This window comes from Furipterus horrens, unplaced genomic scaffold, assembly GCF_987537825.1.
Source record: "Furipterus horrens unplaced genomic scaffold, mFurHor1.1.pri manual_scaffold_2, whole genome shotgun sequence".
In the NCBI taxonomy this organism is placed as follows: Eukaryota; Metazoa; Chordata; class Mammalia; order Chiroptera; family Furipteridae; genus Furipterus; species Furipterus horrens.
The window spans coordinates 145,293,730-145,314,851 of record NW_028327172.1 but is presented as its reverse complement, the minus strand read 5'-3'; the positions used below and the strand labels follow the sequence as shown (position 1 = coordinate 145,314,851).

Below are 21,122 nucleotides of genomic sequence, written 5' to 3'. Positions count from 1 at the left end.
TGTCTTTATTAAACACCCCTCACTTGAATAGTATGTGCTTTATATTCAGAGAGTGAGCATGCACACATAAATCTTAGCCAAGTGGCTACTAAAGTGATGAAAAGTCACTAAAAGTCACTAAGTAACTAAAGTACTGACTCACCACAATTGGCTTTATCTGCTCCGTGTGGGCTGTCAGATGTAAAATCACAGACCCTGCTGGATGAAACAGAGGCTGCATCCTCACATGGCACAAATCCACCTTTTACATTAAAAAATAGAGTGAGTAAAATACTTTTTTCTTCTTCAACAAATAAACAGAATGCATAACTGTTTCATGAACACTACTTTTTAAATATGCTTATGATGAAGAAGTTGTATAAAAGGCCAAATCAAAATACAATTGCTATTTTCATCATGTGTCTGCTACTTCAAATGTAAACAGAAGGCTAATTCTAAGAATTGTTTTGAAGGGGTATAGCCAATTGTAATGCCAACCAAAGCTTTCAATGGCTTTAATTCAAGTACAAGGTTATGGTAAACCTCTGGTCATTCTGCCCCACAAATATAACAATCCACTAGTGGTGGGATTTGGAATCTTTTTTAACTCCCCTTCCAGACCTATCCCTCAACTTCTGGTAGTAATATTAAATTTTATAAAAGAGATCCTATAATTGCTTATTGAACAAATTTGCAATAATGGTAAAACCATTGGCCTTTCAGGAATAATTCATATAATTTTGGTCTAATTAGAATTACACTTTAACCAACTGAGCTGACATTCAAATCGAGGCACGTATAAGTGAATTTTGAGTTCATTTACCAAAAGAATTCTTGATAACTGGGATCAAATTCTCTGAGACATCTGTTAGGGTTAATTTTAGTGATAATTTAAAACTTTTAGCCACACTTTTGCCTCCAATTACATTTTCTCAGTGCCAACTTTAATGACTTTTTGTTACTCCAGTGCTGGTGATGTGGCATATGATTAGGAGAAGGAAAATGTTTAATTAAATAACAGAAATAAGGTAAGGCCAGTTAACCCACAAAAACCCATTAAATCATTAAACCTGCTGCTTTGCATTTCTAAATGTCTTATCAGAAATGCACATGCATGCACACACACAGAGCTTAGAAAGGTTTATTATAACCCCATTCTGAATAAAGTACTGGGTTGGCCAAAAAGTCCATTATGCTTTTTCCATTCAATGGCTCTAGTAATGCTTAGTTGTCCTTACCTTCATTCAAAACAATTTTGTTAGATTGCATTATGACAGCTATCATACCAGTGTCCATTTAAAAAAACTTATCAAAACTGGTGAATTTTTGAACAGCCATTTTAATATTGAAGATGGAAGATAATACACAACATCTTCGGTATTATTTCAAAAAAGGTAAAGATGCAACTGAACTGCAAAAAAAGATTTGTGCAGTATATGGAGAAGGTGCTGTGACTGATTAAATGTGTCAAAGGTGGTTTGCAAAGTTTCTTATACTATCGACATTTTGGCCAAATAATCCTTTGCTGTGGGGCTGTCTTATGTATTGGAAGATGTTCAGCAGTACCCCTGGCCTCTACCCACTAGAAGCCAATAGCGGGAGATGGCCAACATGCTCAAACTATCCTAATCAATACAATTATTGGTGAAAATAAAAAACGTGCCTTTTATTTTACGGAAAACAACTAAACAGACTTTTTGGCCAACCTAATAATTACACATTAATACAATATAAAGTTAGGATATAGAATTATACAATCTCTACAATGAAAGATGTCTTTAATTAAAATTTCTTTAATCCAGTTCTCAATGGAGAATTGTTTCTCCTATGTCATCCTTGAATCGGTACATTTAGCTCTTGTAAAAAATGCAAATTTCCCACTTACTATGTTGTTTAAGAAACCATAACTTCAGAATATATTATCTGCCTGATTTCCACATGCAAATGTTTTTCAATTATACACGTAAAGAAAAATGAAGTGTGGCAGTTCTCAACATTTTTAATACTGTCTGTTTATTGAGACCCAGGAGTAGGAGTGGCCAGAGGGAAACATCAATCAGTGTTAGAATGACAAAGTAACTCCAGGCAGGATGTATGCTGCTTCAGTGCATGGTATCTGAAGGACTTAAATAATGGTTACTTTCAAAAATGCCTATTTGACTATTTGGGATCCATTTTAATGATGACCTTCCTGTCCTTTAATTTAAATTCTAAATGAAGTATTTAGTCAAAGAATTAGCCAAACTCAATCTATTACATAAAAATATTATGTTTTTAATTTAAACAGAGAATATTAGAATTAAGATTTAATTTTTTGACTGGCCTTAAATCACTTCTCCAAACAATATAATTTTTGAAATCCTAATTGCTTCTGAAACATGCATATCATTATATATTCATGAAAGTGTCAAATAAAATTAAAATTAAAATTAATTTTTATAGAAATGCTTTAAAACATACAAAATAATTTAAATTCTTTCATAATTTTTAAAAACATCTATATCTGACACTTTTAGCCACAAATATAAAATATTTTTGGATGACAGCTTAAGACCTAGACTGTGATATATCATACTTTTACATTTTTAAAAATAAACATGTTATCTATATAAAATTAAAAGCCTACACACAGCAAAAGAAACCAATAACAAAGCAACCAACTGAATGGGAAAAGATATTTGCAAGCAATACCTTCAATAAGGGGCTAATATCTAAAATATATAAAGAATTCATACAGATCAACAGCAACAAACATACACTTTTCTCAAGAAGATATTACAAATGGCCAACAAATATATGAAAATATGCTCAACTTCACTAACTATAAGTCAAATGTGAATCAAAACTACAATAAGAGTATCACCTCACACCTGATAGAAGGGCTATTATCAATAAGACAAGAAAGAGTAACTGTTGGAAATGATGAGGAGAAAAAGGAACCCTCATATACTACTGGTGGGAATGTAAACTGGTACAGCCACTATGGAAAACAGTATGGAAGTTCCTCAAAAATTTCATAATAGAACCACCATATGACCCATCAATCCCTTTGCTGGATACCTACCTGAAAATTTTGAAAACATTTATTTTTAAAGATATATGTACCCCTATGTTTATTGTAGCATTGTTCATGGTAGCCAAGACATGGATTAAACCTACATATCCTTCAATGGATGACTGGATAAAGAAGATGTAGTACATATATACAATGGAATAATACCCAGCCATAAGAAAGGATGAAAGAAATACTGCCAATTGTAACAGTATGGATGGATCTTGAGAGTATTATGCTAAGAAAAGTAAGTCAAATGGAAAAATATGAGAACCATATGATTTCAATCATATGTATGATATAAAACAGAAAGCAACAAATTAACAAATAAATAAACAAAAATCTTACAGACACAGACGACAGTATGGTGGTTATCAGAGGGGAAGGAAAGTAGGGGAAGGTTGAAGAAGATAAATGGGGTCAAATATGTGGTGACAGAAAAAGACTAGACTTTGAGTGGTGAGCACACAATGTGATATATTGATGATTTATTATAGAATGGTACACTTGAAACTTATATAATGCTATTAGTCAATGTCACTGCAATCAATTTAATTTAAAAAAAATAAAAATTAATTAATTAACTAAATAAAAATAAATGTTTTAGTTTTCAAGGACATCTGATTTAACCCACGTCCCAGTAGTAAGTATTAGTGAGTTATATTATTGAAGGACTCTGATGCATTTTATATTTTGATATCAAGAACTAATTATTTCAAAGTTTAAAGTTGCAATGAGTACAAGAAAATACTTACCTTTGTTTACTATGCTGGTACCTGGAAGTGACTTATATGAAATTTCACATTCCTGGGATATACTGATGTCATCTAGAGCAATGGTAGTATTTGATGATAAAACAGTAGCTTCTAAAATTAACTATAATTACAGAAAAACAAGTTATTAAAAATATACCAAAAAAGTAAATATTTTTATTTATTTGTTTGTTTACTTATTTATTTTTAGAGAGAGAGGAAGGGAGAGAGAAAGAGAGGGAAACAAACATCAATGCATGGTTGCTTCTTACACACCTCCATCTGGGGACCTGGCCTGATACACAGGCATGTGCCCTGACTGGGAATTGAACTGGCAACTCTTTAGGCTCGCAGGCTGGTGCTCAATCCACTGAGCCAGTAAATGTCTTACAATCATATTTATTTGTGTAGAGAGAAGCTCATTTGCATCTATCACATCTTCTAATCTAATTTTAGAAAACTGATTTGACCGGAGCATTCAAATTACAAATTTATATAGTCATAACTGCTTTGAAAGCATCTTATGTGACCTTAATACTTTAAGTAACCTTGTTTCAATTAAAAGTTGTAACATTCATCAGTACTAAAGGGTTGCCTTCCCATTGGAGCCATTGAGACATATGCATTTAAAATAAGCTCTTTGGGGTAATCAACTGTGTGGTTTACAACTCAATTTAATTGAGATATGAATTCAATTACAATGGGTCTGCTGTAAACAATGACTTATTTTCATATAAGAATGTATAAATTCTTATTTGTATTATATAAACATCATATACAGAATTTTACTTAGTGAGGTAAAGCATACAGTTTATAACCATATACAGTGTTTAGCAATATTCATATGCTAAAGCACTTAGAGGCATCTATTTAAGTTTAATTTATTCTAATACTCTGAAAATGACTGATATAATTTCCTCTTGTTAATCACTCACATTATGTTGTTATTCCACCATCTTAATAAAAAAAGAAAAAATGAATGAAATTATATCTGGAGTCTTACGGACACATAATAGGACCAGCAGTGAAGGACACAGCTAATAAGTGCAGCTCTGTATTATCAGGGAGGATCTTTGATCCCAAAGATCTTACAGTTTACTTTGTATGATACTAAACTACACCACAAGTTCTATACAAGAGATGTGTATAATATACTAGGAGAATTTAAAAAACAAAACAAAACAAAACACTTCATAATTTCTCTGCCAAGAATGTGAGACACAATTTGAAAAAATAATTGGTAAAGAAATAATACTAAACCTCAGTTATAATTGCTGCCTAAGATTGTGTTACATTGAGAAACTAATAACATTATAAGCAAAAGCAAGGACATTTGAAAATGTATGGTATATTTGGAAAACTTTGGGGTTATAGAATGATGAGGTTAGAGATACGACCCCAAAATATGGCAATTTGACATCTTGAATATTTCAAACTGAGGGAATTGGAGGAATGTCATGTGCAAGGTGAACTTTTTGATCTTCTCTTGAAGCAGATCATATAAGAGGTACCCTCCCTATACCTGGAGAAAAGGAGTATCCTTGTCTCTGAAGACAAAAAGACACAAAGAGGAATCCGAATAAACAGGCCTTGTTAAATGTCCTCTAGATTACTACACTTTCCTCAGACTCCTTGACCTATTATATTCATTGACCCTCACATAAAATCCCTCAGGAGTAACTGTTTTTTTGGGTCTTCGTGTCCTTATGAAGGCTCACATGTCACGTTAAAATTACATTAAATGATTTTGTATGCTTTTCTCCTGTTAATCTGCTTTGTCAGTTTAATTTTCAGACCCAATTCTAACTGAAGAGATATAAAGGGGTTAAGGAAAACTTTTTCCTCCAATACATAGGAGAATGGGATTTTTAAGAGAACAAAAAAATTAATCCAATAATAGATGGAAAGGACTGATTGCAGCTTAATTGATGAGAAACTAGATGGCACCCATTATAAATAAAAATAATATAGACTACAAAAATTAAGCTTACTTTCGACCTTTATGCTAAAGAGACACTCATAGGCGTACACATGAAGGCCTGTGCAGGGATGCTTATTTCAATACTAGTTTTGATAACTAATGAATAGGAGTAATTCAGACATGAATCAACCAATAAATGGTGATATAGACCATGAATTATTATTCCAGTTAAAAATAATATCTATTTTTATGTGCTAATATGGAAAGACTTTCAATGTGTATTTCTGAGTAAAAAATTAAATTACAGGAAAAAGTTATAGTATGATACTGTCATGTCAGGGTGACCGTAGCCAGGATCCCTGCCTCCACACACATGTATTTTCATTTTCCTAGGTCATCCTTATCTGAGAGAATTCCTTCTGAGTAAGCATTACACAGCTCAGATTGGCCGTGTGCCACCTTTGTTAACGTCATATATATATATGAGTTCCTGTTGTTCAGGCGGCGTAGATGCCTTGTCCCTTGTCCTCACCCACCACTGCAAGACTAAAGGCAGATATGTACTGTTGTTTCTGTCCTTGCCCGCTGCCACAAGACTGAAGGCAAATGATCCCTTGGCCCCTGTCCTTACCCGCCGCTGTGAGACTAGATTGAAAGGCAGATTTGGTGTTCTTGCCCGCTGCCATGAGATTAAATTGGTATGAATTTCCTCTTCATCACTCCACTGTTGTTTTTCGGTCTCCCTGAATCCAAAGTAAACCTGCCTGGAGCTGGGATCCTGTGCTACTGAAGCAGGATAGTAAGAAATTAGGAGAATCCCTTGGCAAGTAGAATTCGGAAACTGAGACAGATAGCTGATTCAAACTTGCCTCATCTAGCACCCTGACTCACAGCCTCCTTCTCCTTTTCAAAGTATTAAGATCTCAGAACAATGAGGTTCTGATCAGCAACAGATAATCTTAGGAATAAAGTCTTAGGTCTGTTTACCACAGAGACACAATTTTGGTGAAACTAGAGATCACATCTAGGCCTCAGTTCTGTTTCAGATCCACTCAGAGGAAAGCAAAACCAGATGAAGCACCACCATGGCTAACATCAGAACCAGCTGCAATGTCTAATGACCCCTCCCTATCCTAGTACCAACTGATCAGTAGAGATCAGGACCCTGAAAGAACACACCTGGAAAGCTGATGAGTATTCTATTGAGATCATCCCTAGAGACCTCCCCTAAAATGCCTGCATTTACAAAACAGATAAAAACTCTTAAGACAAAGAACCCAGTGTGTTCCCTTTCTCTCTTTCTAGAGTATGTCCATGCCTTCACCCCTTCTTTCTTGAAGTGCATACCTTTGCTTACTTTCTTCAAGAGCCATTATTTTGCCTCAGTAATATTTTCCTAAGTCCATGCAGCCCAGTTGGCTCATTTCTTCTGCCTCTGTGACTTTCTCTCTAAAGGACCAAGGCAAACACAACTATGTTCCACTCTTCCTCACACTTCTAAAGGGCAAAGGCAGCTCCACCAAGGCTCACTTCTGTTGCTATGATCTTGCCTCTTCTATCTTAAGCCCTCCCTTTGTTTCACTGTCCCCAGCTTTGATAAATGTACTCTCAAAATCACCTGGACTTGTATTGTGAAATCTTTCCTGCACAAAGTCAAGAACAGAGATCCCACATTGCTGGTAAGGATATTATAGACTAAAAATACACAATGGCTTAGTTTTCTAGACATATGTGGTACATACATACATATTATATAAATACAAAGGGTCTGGAAGTAAAAATAAACTAATGTCTATAGTTACCTCAAGATAAAGACTATGACGGGAAGTGATGAAGGTCAGGAGTAACTATTGCTTTACTTTTAATATTCGCTACTTTACAATGAGATGTAGATAATTTTAATTATTTGAAAATTTAACCTTCATGTTGTTGGCAGCCGTCCGTCTCGAGAGACGATCGTGTAGCTTCTTAAGAGTCTATCTGCACCGCTGAGAATGGCTGTGCAGTCCAACTCGGGAGTGACATGGTATCTGTCTCCTCCCGTGTTGAATCGACGTCTTATGATGACGCTGGAGTGTCCTCTCCAGTGAAGCTGAAGCTACAGAGCCTGGGCAGGGTGATATGGAGGGTCTGTGGTTGCCCATGCAGCAGACCCCCCTCTCTTCGCAGCTGAAGGATCCAAGGGAAAGACGGAGTCAATACAGCTTACCTTCATGTAAGAAGCAGAATATAATAACAAGTTTTTAAAACGAATTCTAAAAAACAAAATACAAGCATTGTAATTGTGAAATATATTATGCTTAACACCATTAAGCTGTAGTAATTTATTTTGGAAAGCTTTAATTTTGAAAGAATTTTCCTTTTATTCATTTTCATACTATATCTTGGACTGAAGTAAATTAAAATATAGATGCTTAATTCTTCAGTCTCATTAGACAAGTATTTGTTGATTACCGTATTTGAAGTCCTGCACTACTCAAAGAAAAGCTGTAGAAAAGACAGAACGTTTGGGTCGTTCTCTGTGCTCCTAGAGAGGTGCATGATACTAGTCTTTGACTGGAGGGGGTGAGCCCTGGGAGGAGTTGAAGTGGACCTATGGGGTAGTCTTTAAAATATGGTTATGTTGTTTTATCTGCAGGGAACCACTAGACTCTTGTAAATATTCATATTAAAATGGAGGTATAAAACAACTTCCAAACCAAATAAAAATAATATTGTCATTTACATCTCTGCATGTTAACTTATATATAATTGAATATATAGGACTATGATATAAAAAATTATAATCTACTATTAATTAAAGTCTTGTCATCTGATAATTTCAAAATCACCTTGGCTATTCCCATTTTTTATCACTTGTTTTAACCTACCCAAAATTTTGATTTGTGAACCAAAAGCTCCCTTTGGGAATGACAGTAACAATTAATAATCAGTAAGTGAGAAAAACGTTGCTCAGAAGAGATGTTCCAGCCATGGATGAAGGAAGATTGAAAATCTTATTTCATAAGATTATGAAGGCAATTTAATAATTTAAACTTGAAATTATATGTAGATGTATTTTCTTTCTAAAACTATTTTTTAGGATCTTGTTAAAATTTGTTTTAGTCAATTAATTATATTACCCCCTGAATGAGGAAAATCATTTCTTCTTTTTGCTTTCAGGAACCACAGCTTTTAAATGTTATTTATAATCAAGTGATTACTTTTTGTACCTGCAACCCTAAGGGAAGCTTTTCCAGAGAGATATTCAACCAGCATATTTAGATTTTGGGTCTCTGATATAGTGTTTTTTAAAAGAATAGCAATGACAATAAATATAAATCTAAGAGGCAACGGACAAAAAACTTGGAATGTAGTAATTTTTGAATGATGGTGGTATCAATAATAAGAGCAACAGCTAACTTTTATTTAGAGCTTACTACCCAACAGGCACGTTCACTTGTTTTAACCTTGTAAAGATAGTGCTATTTTTGCCTTCATTTTAAAGCAAAGAAGCAAGAGCTTAGAGAATTTAAGTACCTGATTAAAGGTCAGATATCCAGTAAGAAAAATATGTAACCTGAGCCATTTAATCATTACGCTATAATGCATCACAACACTGAAATAAGGACATAATCAGTCTTCAGCAGATGATGCAGAACAGAACTACCTAGCAAAGCAGATTTAATGAAGCCCTAGCTTAAGAAAGCTGAGGACATGGCAATTTTACAGAGACTAGACCAGGTTTCTCTTTGTAGGATATTATAAATTACTGAATCTTCAAATAATGTTAGAAAATTGTTATTGATTTATATCATTGACTTTGATAAAGAGTGAACATGGTATCAATCATTACAGAACATTTCACAAAAGGGCCGTTTAAAAAATAAAATCTGAAATATGACATAATTATATTTTAATAGGAAACTTAAAGAAAGTAGATCAACTGGAAATCAATGGACAGGACTCAAAAAAAAGTGCCACTTTTAAATATTAAAACTACAAACAGTAATTGGGGGGGAAATGTAAATTAAATGAATATATGTGTGTAAAAAAACTGAACATATCAAGTAAGCAGGCAAAGTTAAAACAGACTGGAAGAAATACTATTAACTATTTGACTTACATTCTTCCTATAAAAACTGTTCAGGAAATGGAGAGGACATTGAAAAGTTGTTAATTAGCTGTTCTTACAGAATAACCGGTAAGCCTAATCCTGTTCCTCCAGGAGGAATGAAAGCCCTACCTGACTAAGTGTGCTTATTTCCTAAGGAAATCAAAGCAATTTGTACTCTGTTGTGATGTCTACATGAGGCATCAAAAGGACCACAGCGAATCAGAATTTCACGGCTACAAGGGAATAGAGGTCATAGAATCTAATACTTTATCCTTTCCAATATTTGGATTGATTTGGATTATGTTGTATAAATATATTCAGAGTTTAGTAACATTGAACTGATGGCCAGCCGAGGACTAAGGTCACACTTAAATGATTCAGTCCACTAAATTTAAAGTGACAAAGAAGCCTGTTTCCAAGAAGATAAACTTGAAATATTTAAATATTTAAAAGCTAAATTAATTATCTGTAGGTATATCTTTTCCATGTGTTGTTGATAAAAGAATGAAGTAGAACCTAGCTAGAATCCTTATGCATACTTCTGAATTTTTTGAATAAACACTTAGAGAAATCAGTTTAAAACCAATATAATATTAGCATTTTTCTTTTTTAGAGGATAAGAATTGGGATTTAAAAAAGGTAAAAAAAGGACAAAACTGCATCTTAACACATTGCATACCAGGGAATTTAAATGCCTTTTAGAAATGACGAGAATTCTTGCCACCGTACGCAATGTGTTAATAGGCAAACAAATATTAACATTAAAAACAAACAAAATGTTAACATTAGCTAGTTTTGAGGTGTGAGTACATGGATATTTGCCTCACGCGGTGTTTTCTATTTGTTTGAAATATTTAATGATATAAACGTTATTATATATTAAATAATATTGTTTGTATATATGTGTGTGGCTGTGTATAATTATGTGATGTGTTGTGTATTTCTGTCTGTGTGCATGCTTATGTGTATAAAATCTGGACTGATTCACACCAGAATGTGAACATGGGCCTGCAATTTCTCATCTAAAGTTTTGGAGGCCAGCTGGGCTTTGAAATGTTAATATTTCAGAGTTGAGGATATTAATCTAATACATATAGTTTCTATTACACAATTTTCTCAAGAAGCTTGGAGGCTGCACTATAAATCAAACCCATCACTAAACAAGCTGCCTAAAGACCTCACATGGTTCAGAACAGGTTAAGTTTTGCCTCTAAATTCATTTTTCACATTCTTACTACCTTCTAAATTTTAATTTTCCAAATTGCTAATTAGAGATTGTGGACCCGTAATGGGCTTCTTAATGGCAAAATTTGATGGAAATCTTTTTGTTTTTCTTTTTACTCACCTGTAGTCCCTAAAACAAACCTTTACTACAGTTGAGTAAAAAGATTAGGAAGGAACAGAGGCAGAGACAAAACTCTTACCTTCTCAGGGGTGAAGTAAGCATGGCTGAGACTTAGCAAGAACCCTGGACCATTCACTCCTTTGAAGGACATCACAGTTAAGCTGAAGGTGATTGGTAATGAATGGGAGGCCCCAATGGGGAGAGAGAATAGCCAGCACATGGTGCGGAGCCCCCATGGAGAGGGATAAAGGGAGAGAGGAGAGTAGCTGGGCAAGGCTGCTTTAGAAAGTGTGACAAATCTGTTTCTACCAAATTATAAAGTCCTATCAAACCACGGGTGAGTCTACAAACTAGTTAATACATCCCAGATAATAAAGAGTAGGTTCAATTTGCACTGCAAAGCCAAACCAAACAAAAACAAAAATCCTAAAGAAAGAAATATGCAAGAGAAATTAAAAAAAAGACTACATAATACTCAAACTCCTGGTAATATTTGCAGGTTAATGAATGTTTCAGGCCTAGAAAAGGAATGGCATTTGTCTCAACTCACAATATTCCTCAAATAACTAGTACTAACAAAGGACATTCTGGTTTTTGTTTTGTTTTGTTTATTGCTAACACTTTTAGAGCAGTTTTAGGTTCACTGCAATGTCGAGGGGAGGGTACAGCGTTTTCCATATGCCCCCTGCTCGCACACATGCATAGCTTGCCTCCTTGTCAACAGCCTCCACCATAGGCATTTGCTACTACTGGTACACTTACATTTGCATGTCATGATCACACGAGGTTCATAGTTTACATTATGTTTAATGCTGGTTGTTGTATATTCTATGGGTTTGAACTAATGTATAAATGACATGTATCTATCATTATATTGTCATAGTGTTTTTACTGCACTAAAAATCTTCTTTCCATCCCTCCTCTGCCCCTGCCTTCCCCAACCCCTGGCAACCACTGATCTTTTTCTGGTTTTCATAGTTTTGCCTTTTCCAGATTTTCACATACTAGCTGGAATCCTATAGTATGTAGCCTTTTCACACTGGCTTCTTTCATTTAGTAATATGCATTTTAGGGTTCCTCCGTGTCTTTTCATGGATTGATAACCCTTTTTTTTAAATGCTGGATAATATTTATCCACTCAACTATTCAAGGACATATGTTTGCTTCCATCTTTTACAATTATGAATAAACCCATAAAAATTCATGCGAAAGTTTTTTTGTGTAGAAAAGGACATTCTGTTTTCTTCCCAATAATGTCAATTAACAACAGACTTTCAAAGATCTTAATGGCAAGATTTATTCTAACTAAAAGTAAACTTAATTTTTAAAAGTATAGATAAAGACCGGGGGGGGGGGGAGGAGGGAAAGAAGGGAAAGGGTCTAGTCAAGGAACTAGTATAAATGACCCATGGACATGAACACAGGGTGGGGATTGACTGTAAGAAGGGGTGGGCAGAATAAGGAGGGAGCAATGGGGGAAAAAAGTGGGACAACTGTAATAGAAAAACAATAAATAAATTTAAATATATATATAAATATATATATATATATATATATATATATAATCACTGAAAATTGATATAACCAAATTTAAAGTATAACTACAGGATGACAATAAAGCCAGGGAAAAAAACAAGTGTAGATAGAATATAAATAAATGAGGCAAGACTTCAAATTGTTCTGGTTTTGTTTGTCCTGTTACCTAAAATGGAAAGTGACACTAAAATGATTCCATGACTGGCCTTTTTCCAATTAAGAGTTAATAGATTCATGGTGTTTCATCCATTAGATGTGGAAGTGGACTCATATATAGAATCCTTGAGAATCAAGGGATCTTGGAGACTTTCACAGAGTGAAGAAGCCTCTAATCATTGAGCTTAGAGTTCTGGTCAATAGGAGACTCCTTCTCAAAATAAAGAATGCTAACATTTATTGAGTGTCTACTATTCCCCAACAATGTCCAGGAAATAAGCATAGCATCAATAATAGCTAACTTTGTCTGTTTACTCTATCTCAGCTTTCTTCCATGTGCTTTACATGTTATAAATAATTTAATCCTCACAATAATTATAATGTAGATAATACTAATAGCAGTCCACGCTTATTCCCTGTTACTCCTGCTTCCATGGTCAGGGATGTCCCTGAAGTAGCACTGCTCTCACTGATTCCTACTCTTTCCCCTGGGTGGAGGAAGATTTAACTGATTGGTGATGGTAGCAAAATAAGCTGGGCATTTTCAACTCATCTTCTTTGTCTCTCATTAACCCCTCATTTGTGAGCCAACCCATCTTCAGGAGGCATGCACTCTGATACTATCCCTGGTTAACCATAAAATGTTTCCCCTGAAGTATGAGTTCTGTATTTCTTTAGCAGGGTCAGTTGTTCTCTGGGTGAATCTATTTATTCTGAGGTGAAGTTTTATTTTATTTTATTTTATTTTATTTTATTTTGTGTTGTTTTGTTTTATTGATTATGCTGTTACAGTTGTTCCAATTTCTTTTCCCTTTGCTCCCTTCCACCCAGCTTCCCTCCTCTCTTCATCAGGCACACCCCCACCTTAATTTATGACCATGGTTCATGCATGTAAGTTCCTTGACTTTTCCCTTTCCTATACTACTCTTAACATCCCCATCTATTCTGCAGCCTTCTACTATGCTTCTTAATTCCTGCACCATTTCCCTCCTTCTCCCTCCTTCCCCCTCTCAGCTGATACCCTTCCACCTGCTCCTCATACCCATGATTCTGTTTCTACTCTGGTTGTCTGCTTAGTTTCTTTTTGCTTTTATTTTTTTTAATTCTGTTGTTGATAGTTGTGATTTTGTTGTCATTTTAATATTCATAGTTTTGACCTCCTTTTTCTTAAATAAGTCCCTTTAACATTTCATACAATAATGACTTGGTGATGATGTACTACTTTGGCTTTACCTTGTCTGGGAAGCACTTTATCTGCCCTTCTGTTCTAAATGATAGCTTTGCTGGATAGAGTATTCTTGGTTTTATGTCCTTGCTTTTCATCACTTTGAATATTTATTGCCAGTTCCTTCTTGTTTGCAAAGTTTCTTTTGAGAAATCAGCTGATAGTCCAATAGGTACCCCTCTGTAGGGAACTCTCTTCTCGCTTGCTGCTTTTAAGATTCTCTCTTTGTCCTTAATATTCAGCATTTTGATTATGATGTGTCTTGGTGTGGTCCACCCTAGATCTAGTTTGTTTGGGACTCTTTGTGCTTCCTGGACCTTTATGTCTACTTCTTTCCCCAAATTAGGGAAGTTTTCCTTCATTATTGTTTTACATAATTTTTCAATTTCTTGCTCTTCCTCTTCTCCTTCTGGCACCCCAATGATTCAAATTTTGGCACATTTAAAGTTATCCCAGATGTTTGTAAGCCTCTCCTCATTTTTTTTTCTTTTTTTTCAATTCTCTTTTCCTCCTTCTGTACTGGTTGACTTATGTTCCAATTCGTAGATTTGAACCCAGGTTTCCTTTCCTTCACCACTAATTTCATGTGAATTTTCCTTCATTTCACTTAGTATAGCCTTCATTTCTTCCCAGTCCTGTTTAATCTTTTCTGTCAAATCTATAAGCATCTTTATCACCAGTGCTTTTAAGTTGCACATCTGTTTGGTTCAGTTATCCTTGTCATTTAGTTTTACCATTAGAACCTTGATCTGCCCCCACTTTTGGCCCATACTTCTCTGTCTCCTCATTTTGACAGCTTTCTGTGTTTGCTTCTGTGATTTAGGTAGAGCTGTTGCACTTGTTATAAGAGGCGGAGCCTTAAGTATTTGTTAGTGCTTGTGACCCGATTCACCATGCTGTGGTGCTGTATGTGTGGGAAGGTCTGAGAGGGAGCAGAGCCGATTGCCACTGCTTTTCCAGGTACTTCTTCCCCTTCCCATACTAAGCCAGTTGCCTCCTTTGAGACACAGCAGTTTCTTCCTCAGCCCCAGTCCCACTGGCTTTCAAAGTCAGAAGCAATGTGGCTCTGTTTTCCCCAGTGCTGGAACCATGCCCCGCAGTATGATTTGGGTCTGGGATCGATCTGGTCTCGGGCTGGAATTGCTCCTCAGGTTCAAAATGTATGACTTTGTGTTTGGCTGCAGCTATTGTCCCTGTGCTGCTGCTGCTATCACCAGCCCCACTACCACTGCCAAGCTCCACCCCCGCAGCCCCGCAGCCCTTCACCTCCATTTCTCCATCCCAGCTCCGCTCCTCATGCCTTTCTGGCTGAATATTTCTTCTTTATTTCTTTGTTGAATGTTTATGTAGTTTGATTTTCTGGATCTTCTGGGGTTTTTTTAGTTTGAAGTGGTTGTAAATTCCTTCTTAGTTGTGAGGGAGATGCAGCATGTCTGCTTATGCATCCATCTTGGCCAGAAATCTGAAATATTATTTTGAATGTGTGGCTGCATATTCTAAAGCCATATTTTCTAAAACAGTTTATCTCAATTGGTTAAAAATGAGAACCATATGAGGCATGTTATTTATCAGGAACCCCTGACACCCTAATAATGACTCTTGTACCACCTCCCCATTCCCCCTCTTACAGAAGAAACAGGAAAGCAGAGGGATTAAATAACATCACTGTGATCTTATACCTGGATTTGAACCCCAGACTCCAGAGCTGATGTTCATAGCTCCCATTGTAGCAACTTACTCTTTAATACTCAGAGTCTCCTGAAGTACTGCTTTGCCCACCACTGTCGTATCACAAACTGGGGAATTTGGAGCTCAAAGATGTAATATGCATAGTCACTTAGCAAACAATGAGCTGAACAGAGATCAGAACTCAGACCACCTGACCCCAAAGACAGTACATTTTCCACTATAGTCCACCTACTTTCTAAATCTAGTTTCTAAAACAATTCATTTCAAGCATCATCCAGAAGGAAGCCATGTTCAGAAGGGTAAAAGTGGGGCATTCATTTGATAAGCTACAGTTGCTTTCTTTTATTATTAACCAAGAAAATGACATCAAAGATTGATTTTAAAATTTTCCATAACAATGGGTAAAAGAAAATAAAGCAATAAGATTAGAATGTGAGTGCAGCCCAAGTATGGTTTTTCACTATCTTAAATAATCCACCCTACACATTTAAAAAAATATTTTCTTGTTAAATTACTCTAATCTCTGCCATCCTATCCAATTCTTATCTCTACTTTTGCTAAGCTTCTACAGTTATTTCTTAAGACACTCTTTACTCATCCCTGATTGTGAATGTGATTGCTTTATTGATGTCAAATAAATTTATGAGATATATCTCTGCAATTAGCATTAAACAGGTATCTTCTGCTGAGTTTTATTAATTCCATATGTTCTTACCTGAAAAGGCAAAGTAGATTCTCCAGTCTTTGCATATAGATCAATTTTTGCGTGTCTCCACTGAGAGGCAGAGATTCCAATTAGATCACCTTGCTTTTGCAAATTTCCACCCAGTGTTGTTCTTATAAAACCAAGAGATGTGAATGCTGAGGCAAATGATACCAAAACTGCACCTGTTGAAAAAATATTAGTGAATATTCCATTTAACCATCCCAATAGCTTTTCCATAATTAAAGATATCCAAAGCTATTTTGGTGTTAAATATGGTCTCAATTCTCTTATCCTCAAAGTGTATAAGCCTAGAAAATGGTAAGCACTTCCTTTGCCAGACATTGTATCCTCCTCTTAAGAAAAAGCTCAAAGTAGCTGCACCAGCTAGTGTATTAAATACATATCATGGTGATGTCTAAAGAAATGGGTCACCAGCATACTACCAATACAAGACTGAGGACACACAGGTGTCCATGCCATCATGGAAATTTCCCAGTAGGCATTCCTATTGCTTCTTATATGTCTGAGGAGGCACACATTCTGTCTCAACATTACAAAACCAGATATCACTGCTTATTCCCCTTGCTATTTCAACACCAAATCAAGAAAGAGTTTTCTTGGAAGAAACAAGATGGCGGAGGAGTAAATGGAAGCTACACTAACTTCCTCCCAGAACTAGTCTGGAATAACAACGTAATTTTGGAGAAATCATCTGGAATAACCAACCGAACACCAGCTGGAGAGAAGTCTTATAACCATGGAGAGACAAAAAAGGCCACTACATCACAACGTGACCGGTAGGGAGTGCGGAGACGCGGAAGGGCTGGCTGGGCTCCCACGGGTGGCAGCTGAAGGGACTGAGAAACAGCTCAGCAGCCGGGGATTCCCCCTGAGAAGGGCAGGGTCCAAACCCCCAGCCGGGCTCCCCAGCCTACAGCAACAGAGTGGAAAGTAAAATAGTATCAGCTGTGAAAAGCGAAAAGCCATAGGGTTTCTTGCTAGCCGGAGAGAAACAGCTGGAGAAAAAGAGCTCTTAAGCGGATCACATACAAAAATATTTTGGCCCCCACTTACCCTGGGCACAAGCAGAGGGAAGACAGAGAGGACTGGAAATGCTTGGGGAGAGTTTGGTGTGGTGGCTTTGAGGGGAGAGCTGGGAAAGCGGCCGGCCGGGTCCCAGTGCTGACTCATCCCCACACTGCAGGCAGACAGTTCCCGGCCAAGTGGCATCAGCCTGAGGTAAAGCAAAGGCCCTGCCTACAGGAATTAAGCGGCCACACCCACGGTCCTTAAGCCTGACAACTAATCACAGATTGAATAGATTATCAACTAAAGGAGACAGACAAAGGCAGTAGATCCCTGGAAGTCTCCAACAGGCTGCCTAGGCCCAGACTGGTACAGGATCTGACGCCACCAGGGGCAGACCCAGGAAGTGCAAATCATTTTAAGAAGCACCAACAAACAATAGGAGCCACAAAAATGGGGAGACAGAGAAACAACCCCCCATCGAAAGGAAAGGTAGAGTCCCCAGAAAGAGTGCTAAATGAAATAGAGGGGAGCCAACTATCAGATATGGAATTGAAAGCATGTATTATGGAGAAGCTCAATGAGCTCAGCGGAAACTACAAAGAACTCCAGAAAAACTACAGTGAACTCCAGAAGAACTATAAGGAACTTACTGAGAATTATACCAGCATCAAAAAGGACATGGAAGCTATCAATAAGAGCCAGGAGGAAATGAAGAATACGATCTCTGAATTGAAGAACACAGTAGAAGGAATTAAAAACAGGCTAGAGGAAGCAGAAAATCGGATCAGCGAGCTGGAGGACAATGTAGACAAAAACTCACAGACAGTGCAACAAAATGAAAAAAGACTGAACAAGACTGAAGAGGCTCTAAGACAGCTGCAAGACAACATGAAACGTAATAATATCCGTATCATAGGAATTCCAGAAGGAGAAGAAGAAGAGCAAGGAATAGAAAACCTCTTTGAAAAACTAATGACAGAAAACTTCCCTAACATGAAGAGAGAAAGAATCATGCAAGTCCAGGAAGCACAGAGGGTCCCAATGAAGATGAACCCCAACAGGCCCACTTCAAGACACATCATAATTAAAATGCCAACATTCAAAGACAAAGAGAGAATCCTAAAAGCAGCAAGAGAGAAACAACTAATAACATACAAGGGAGCTCCAATAAGGCTATCATCAGATTTCTCAGCAGAAACACTACAAGCCAGAAGGGAATGGCAAAATATATTCCAAGTAATGAAAAACAAAGACCTACAACCAAGAATACTCTACCCAGCAAGGCTCTCATTCAAAATGGAAGGTGAAATAAGGAGTTTCCAAAACAAAAGAAGGTTAAAAGAATACATCTCCACCAAACCAGTATTGCAAGAGATGCTAAAGGGTCTGCTTTAAGAAGATGAAGAAACAGAGAGAGACAGAGAGGAACACGAGTACAAAGGGGGAAAATGACATTGAATAAGTACTGAAAGAAAGAAGGAACTTCTACCATTTGCAACAACATGATTGGAACTAGAGAGGATTATGCTTAGCGAAATAAGCCAGGCAACAAAAGAAAATTACCTTATGCTATCACCTGTTAAAGGAAACTAATGAACAACACAAACAAATGAGCAAAATTGAACCAGAGGTATGTAAATGAGGAATAAACTAACAGTAACAAAGGGGGAGATGGGAGGGAGAGAAGTGGTAAGAAGGGGAAGGGTCTAGTCAAAGAACATGTATAAATGACCCATGGACATGGACAACTGGGTGGGGACTGAATGTGGGAGAAGGGAGGAACAGGGTGCAGAGAACCAAGAGGGGGAAAAAAGTGAGACAACTGTAATGGAAAAACAAACAAACAGAAAAATTTTTAGTGGGGGTAAAAATAAAAATATAAAGAATAGAAATGCAAGTTCAGTGAATATTAGAAGGACAAGGATTTTCCTTCACACTGTATATATTTTCTCCCTATCTGATCCCTCCAGAATTTGGCATTCTAAAGAAGTAAGTAATGACCTAAGTTTCTTTGCATAAAACTAATAAGACCAGTTGTTAATAACGATTTTTTTGACTAAGACTTTGACTGGAATATCATGCCTAAAGGAGACATGCTTGGGCTTTGGTTTTACCAAAAAGCCCTGAGCAACTGGGACTGACTTTCAAAGGTAATAAAAGTCTACGAGATAAAATGCCTGGTACCTTGGATGGATGAGCGGTCCATAGCAATCTTTCCAGGGAAGGAACGAAGGTTGTTTTCCTGAAAGATGGCTAGAAGGGACCTTAAGGCACAATGGAAAACCAGGAGGACCTGGAAAAGACAGGTGTTTACAGGCAAGGCTGAATGCCAGGTATGTGGCCCAGCTTCTGTGCCCTGAAGGGCAGACTGAAGGTCACCCTAAATGTTCCTTGCGTAAGTTCCAGCAAAGCAGAACTAAAGATCATAAGTGGTCATTTGCTGCTCTTGTTGTGTTTATGCAAATGAACAGGATAAATTAAAAATGAACTTAATGCAGTCCCTTTAATGACAAGGAGGGTAATCTTAGGGAGAAAAATCACGATTCAAGGAAGATCACAATGCCCAGTGGTAGACTATAAAGTAGTGCAGCTAACCGTCTTTAAAGTTTCTTTTCATTTAAAATTTGTTTTCATTTGAAAGTTAAACTATTTCTGTGGCATTATCAAAGATGTTTAATTTACAGGCAAGAAGAATGTCAAATGCCTTGCAACTGGATGTCTTTCCGATAAGACAGTCCTACAGTTTTAGAGACTTGTATGTGGGTTATGTTACATAAATTAACATGTGTTTTCTGTTTTCAAAGGGCATAAGCCTACGATCTCATTACCTGAGTGATTGTCTGTACGTATAGGCTTCACTTAATCCTGTCTGCATTGCTGCCTCCTGAGACTCAATGGTTTGGCTGAACTAAGTGGCTGGGTTGGTGAAGAACGGGGTGGTCTGTGGGCTTCACTTTAAAACTGGTTTCTCTTTTCTATCCTAATGGCTTGGACAGAAAGAGCCCAGAGGCCTGAGAGGGGGGAAACCTAAAATATTTCCCTCAGTCCAAACTAAGTATAATGGGCAAAAGGGTTTTGGACAGGTGAGATGTACCTGGCATACCTTCCTCCAAAGAAAGCCTTCTTTTCCCTAATGTGGGACATTGAAAAATTAATACCTGTCTTTTGTCATCTAGTGGTTACAGATTGAATGATGTTCTTTAACCCTGTTGCCTCCAGAATACAACACGGATGCCAGCCGGTTAAACCAAGCATGCCGTTGTCCAGAGACAGCCAACCAACCTGGAGTCTGCACGATCCTTCCCCTTGTGGGAAGGCCACCCTCCCCTCCACACCCCCACTCTTATTAGGGATTTTTTGACCCAAGGGTAGGTAGGACGACGACCATGTCCAGCTTGAAGCAACTAGAGGAGCTCGAGACCTTCGTCCATTGTCCTTTATAAGATTGTAAAGGGTCTTAAGTCAGAGAGGAAGGGATTGTTATTTTTTATTGTTAAAATATTTAACTAATTAATTAATTATTTAAAAAAAGAAGAAGAATATATGAAAGGGTGAGCCATGGGCATGGACTTGGGGAGGGGATTGTCAGGGAAGGGGGGTGCTGGGTGGAGGGGAGCAAAGGGGAAAAAATTGGAA

The 21,122-nt window shown here is 36.9% G+C and overlaps 1 protein-coding gene across 1 annotated transcript in view; it reads right to left on the bottom strand.

The window, feature by feature from the left end:
* Positions 1-21,122, bottom strand: part of MALRD1 (MAM and LDL receptor class A domain containing 1) — a 622,346-nt gene that overhangs the window by 499,665 nt on the left and 101,559 nt on the right. Inside the window, 3 exon segments of the mRNA XM_090268028.1 lie at positions 3,787-3,907; positions 16,467-16,597; positions 16,600-16,639. Of these exon segments, the coding sequence (XP_090124154.1) occupies positions 3,787-3,907; positions 16,467-16,597; positions 16,600-16,639 (292 nt within the window).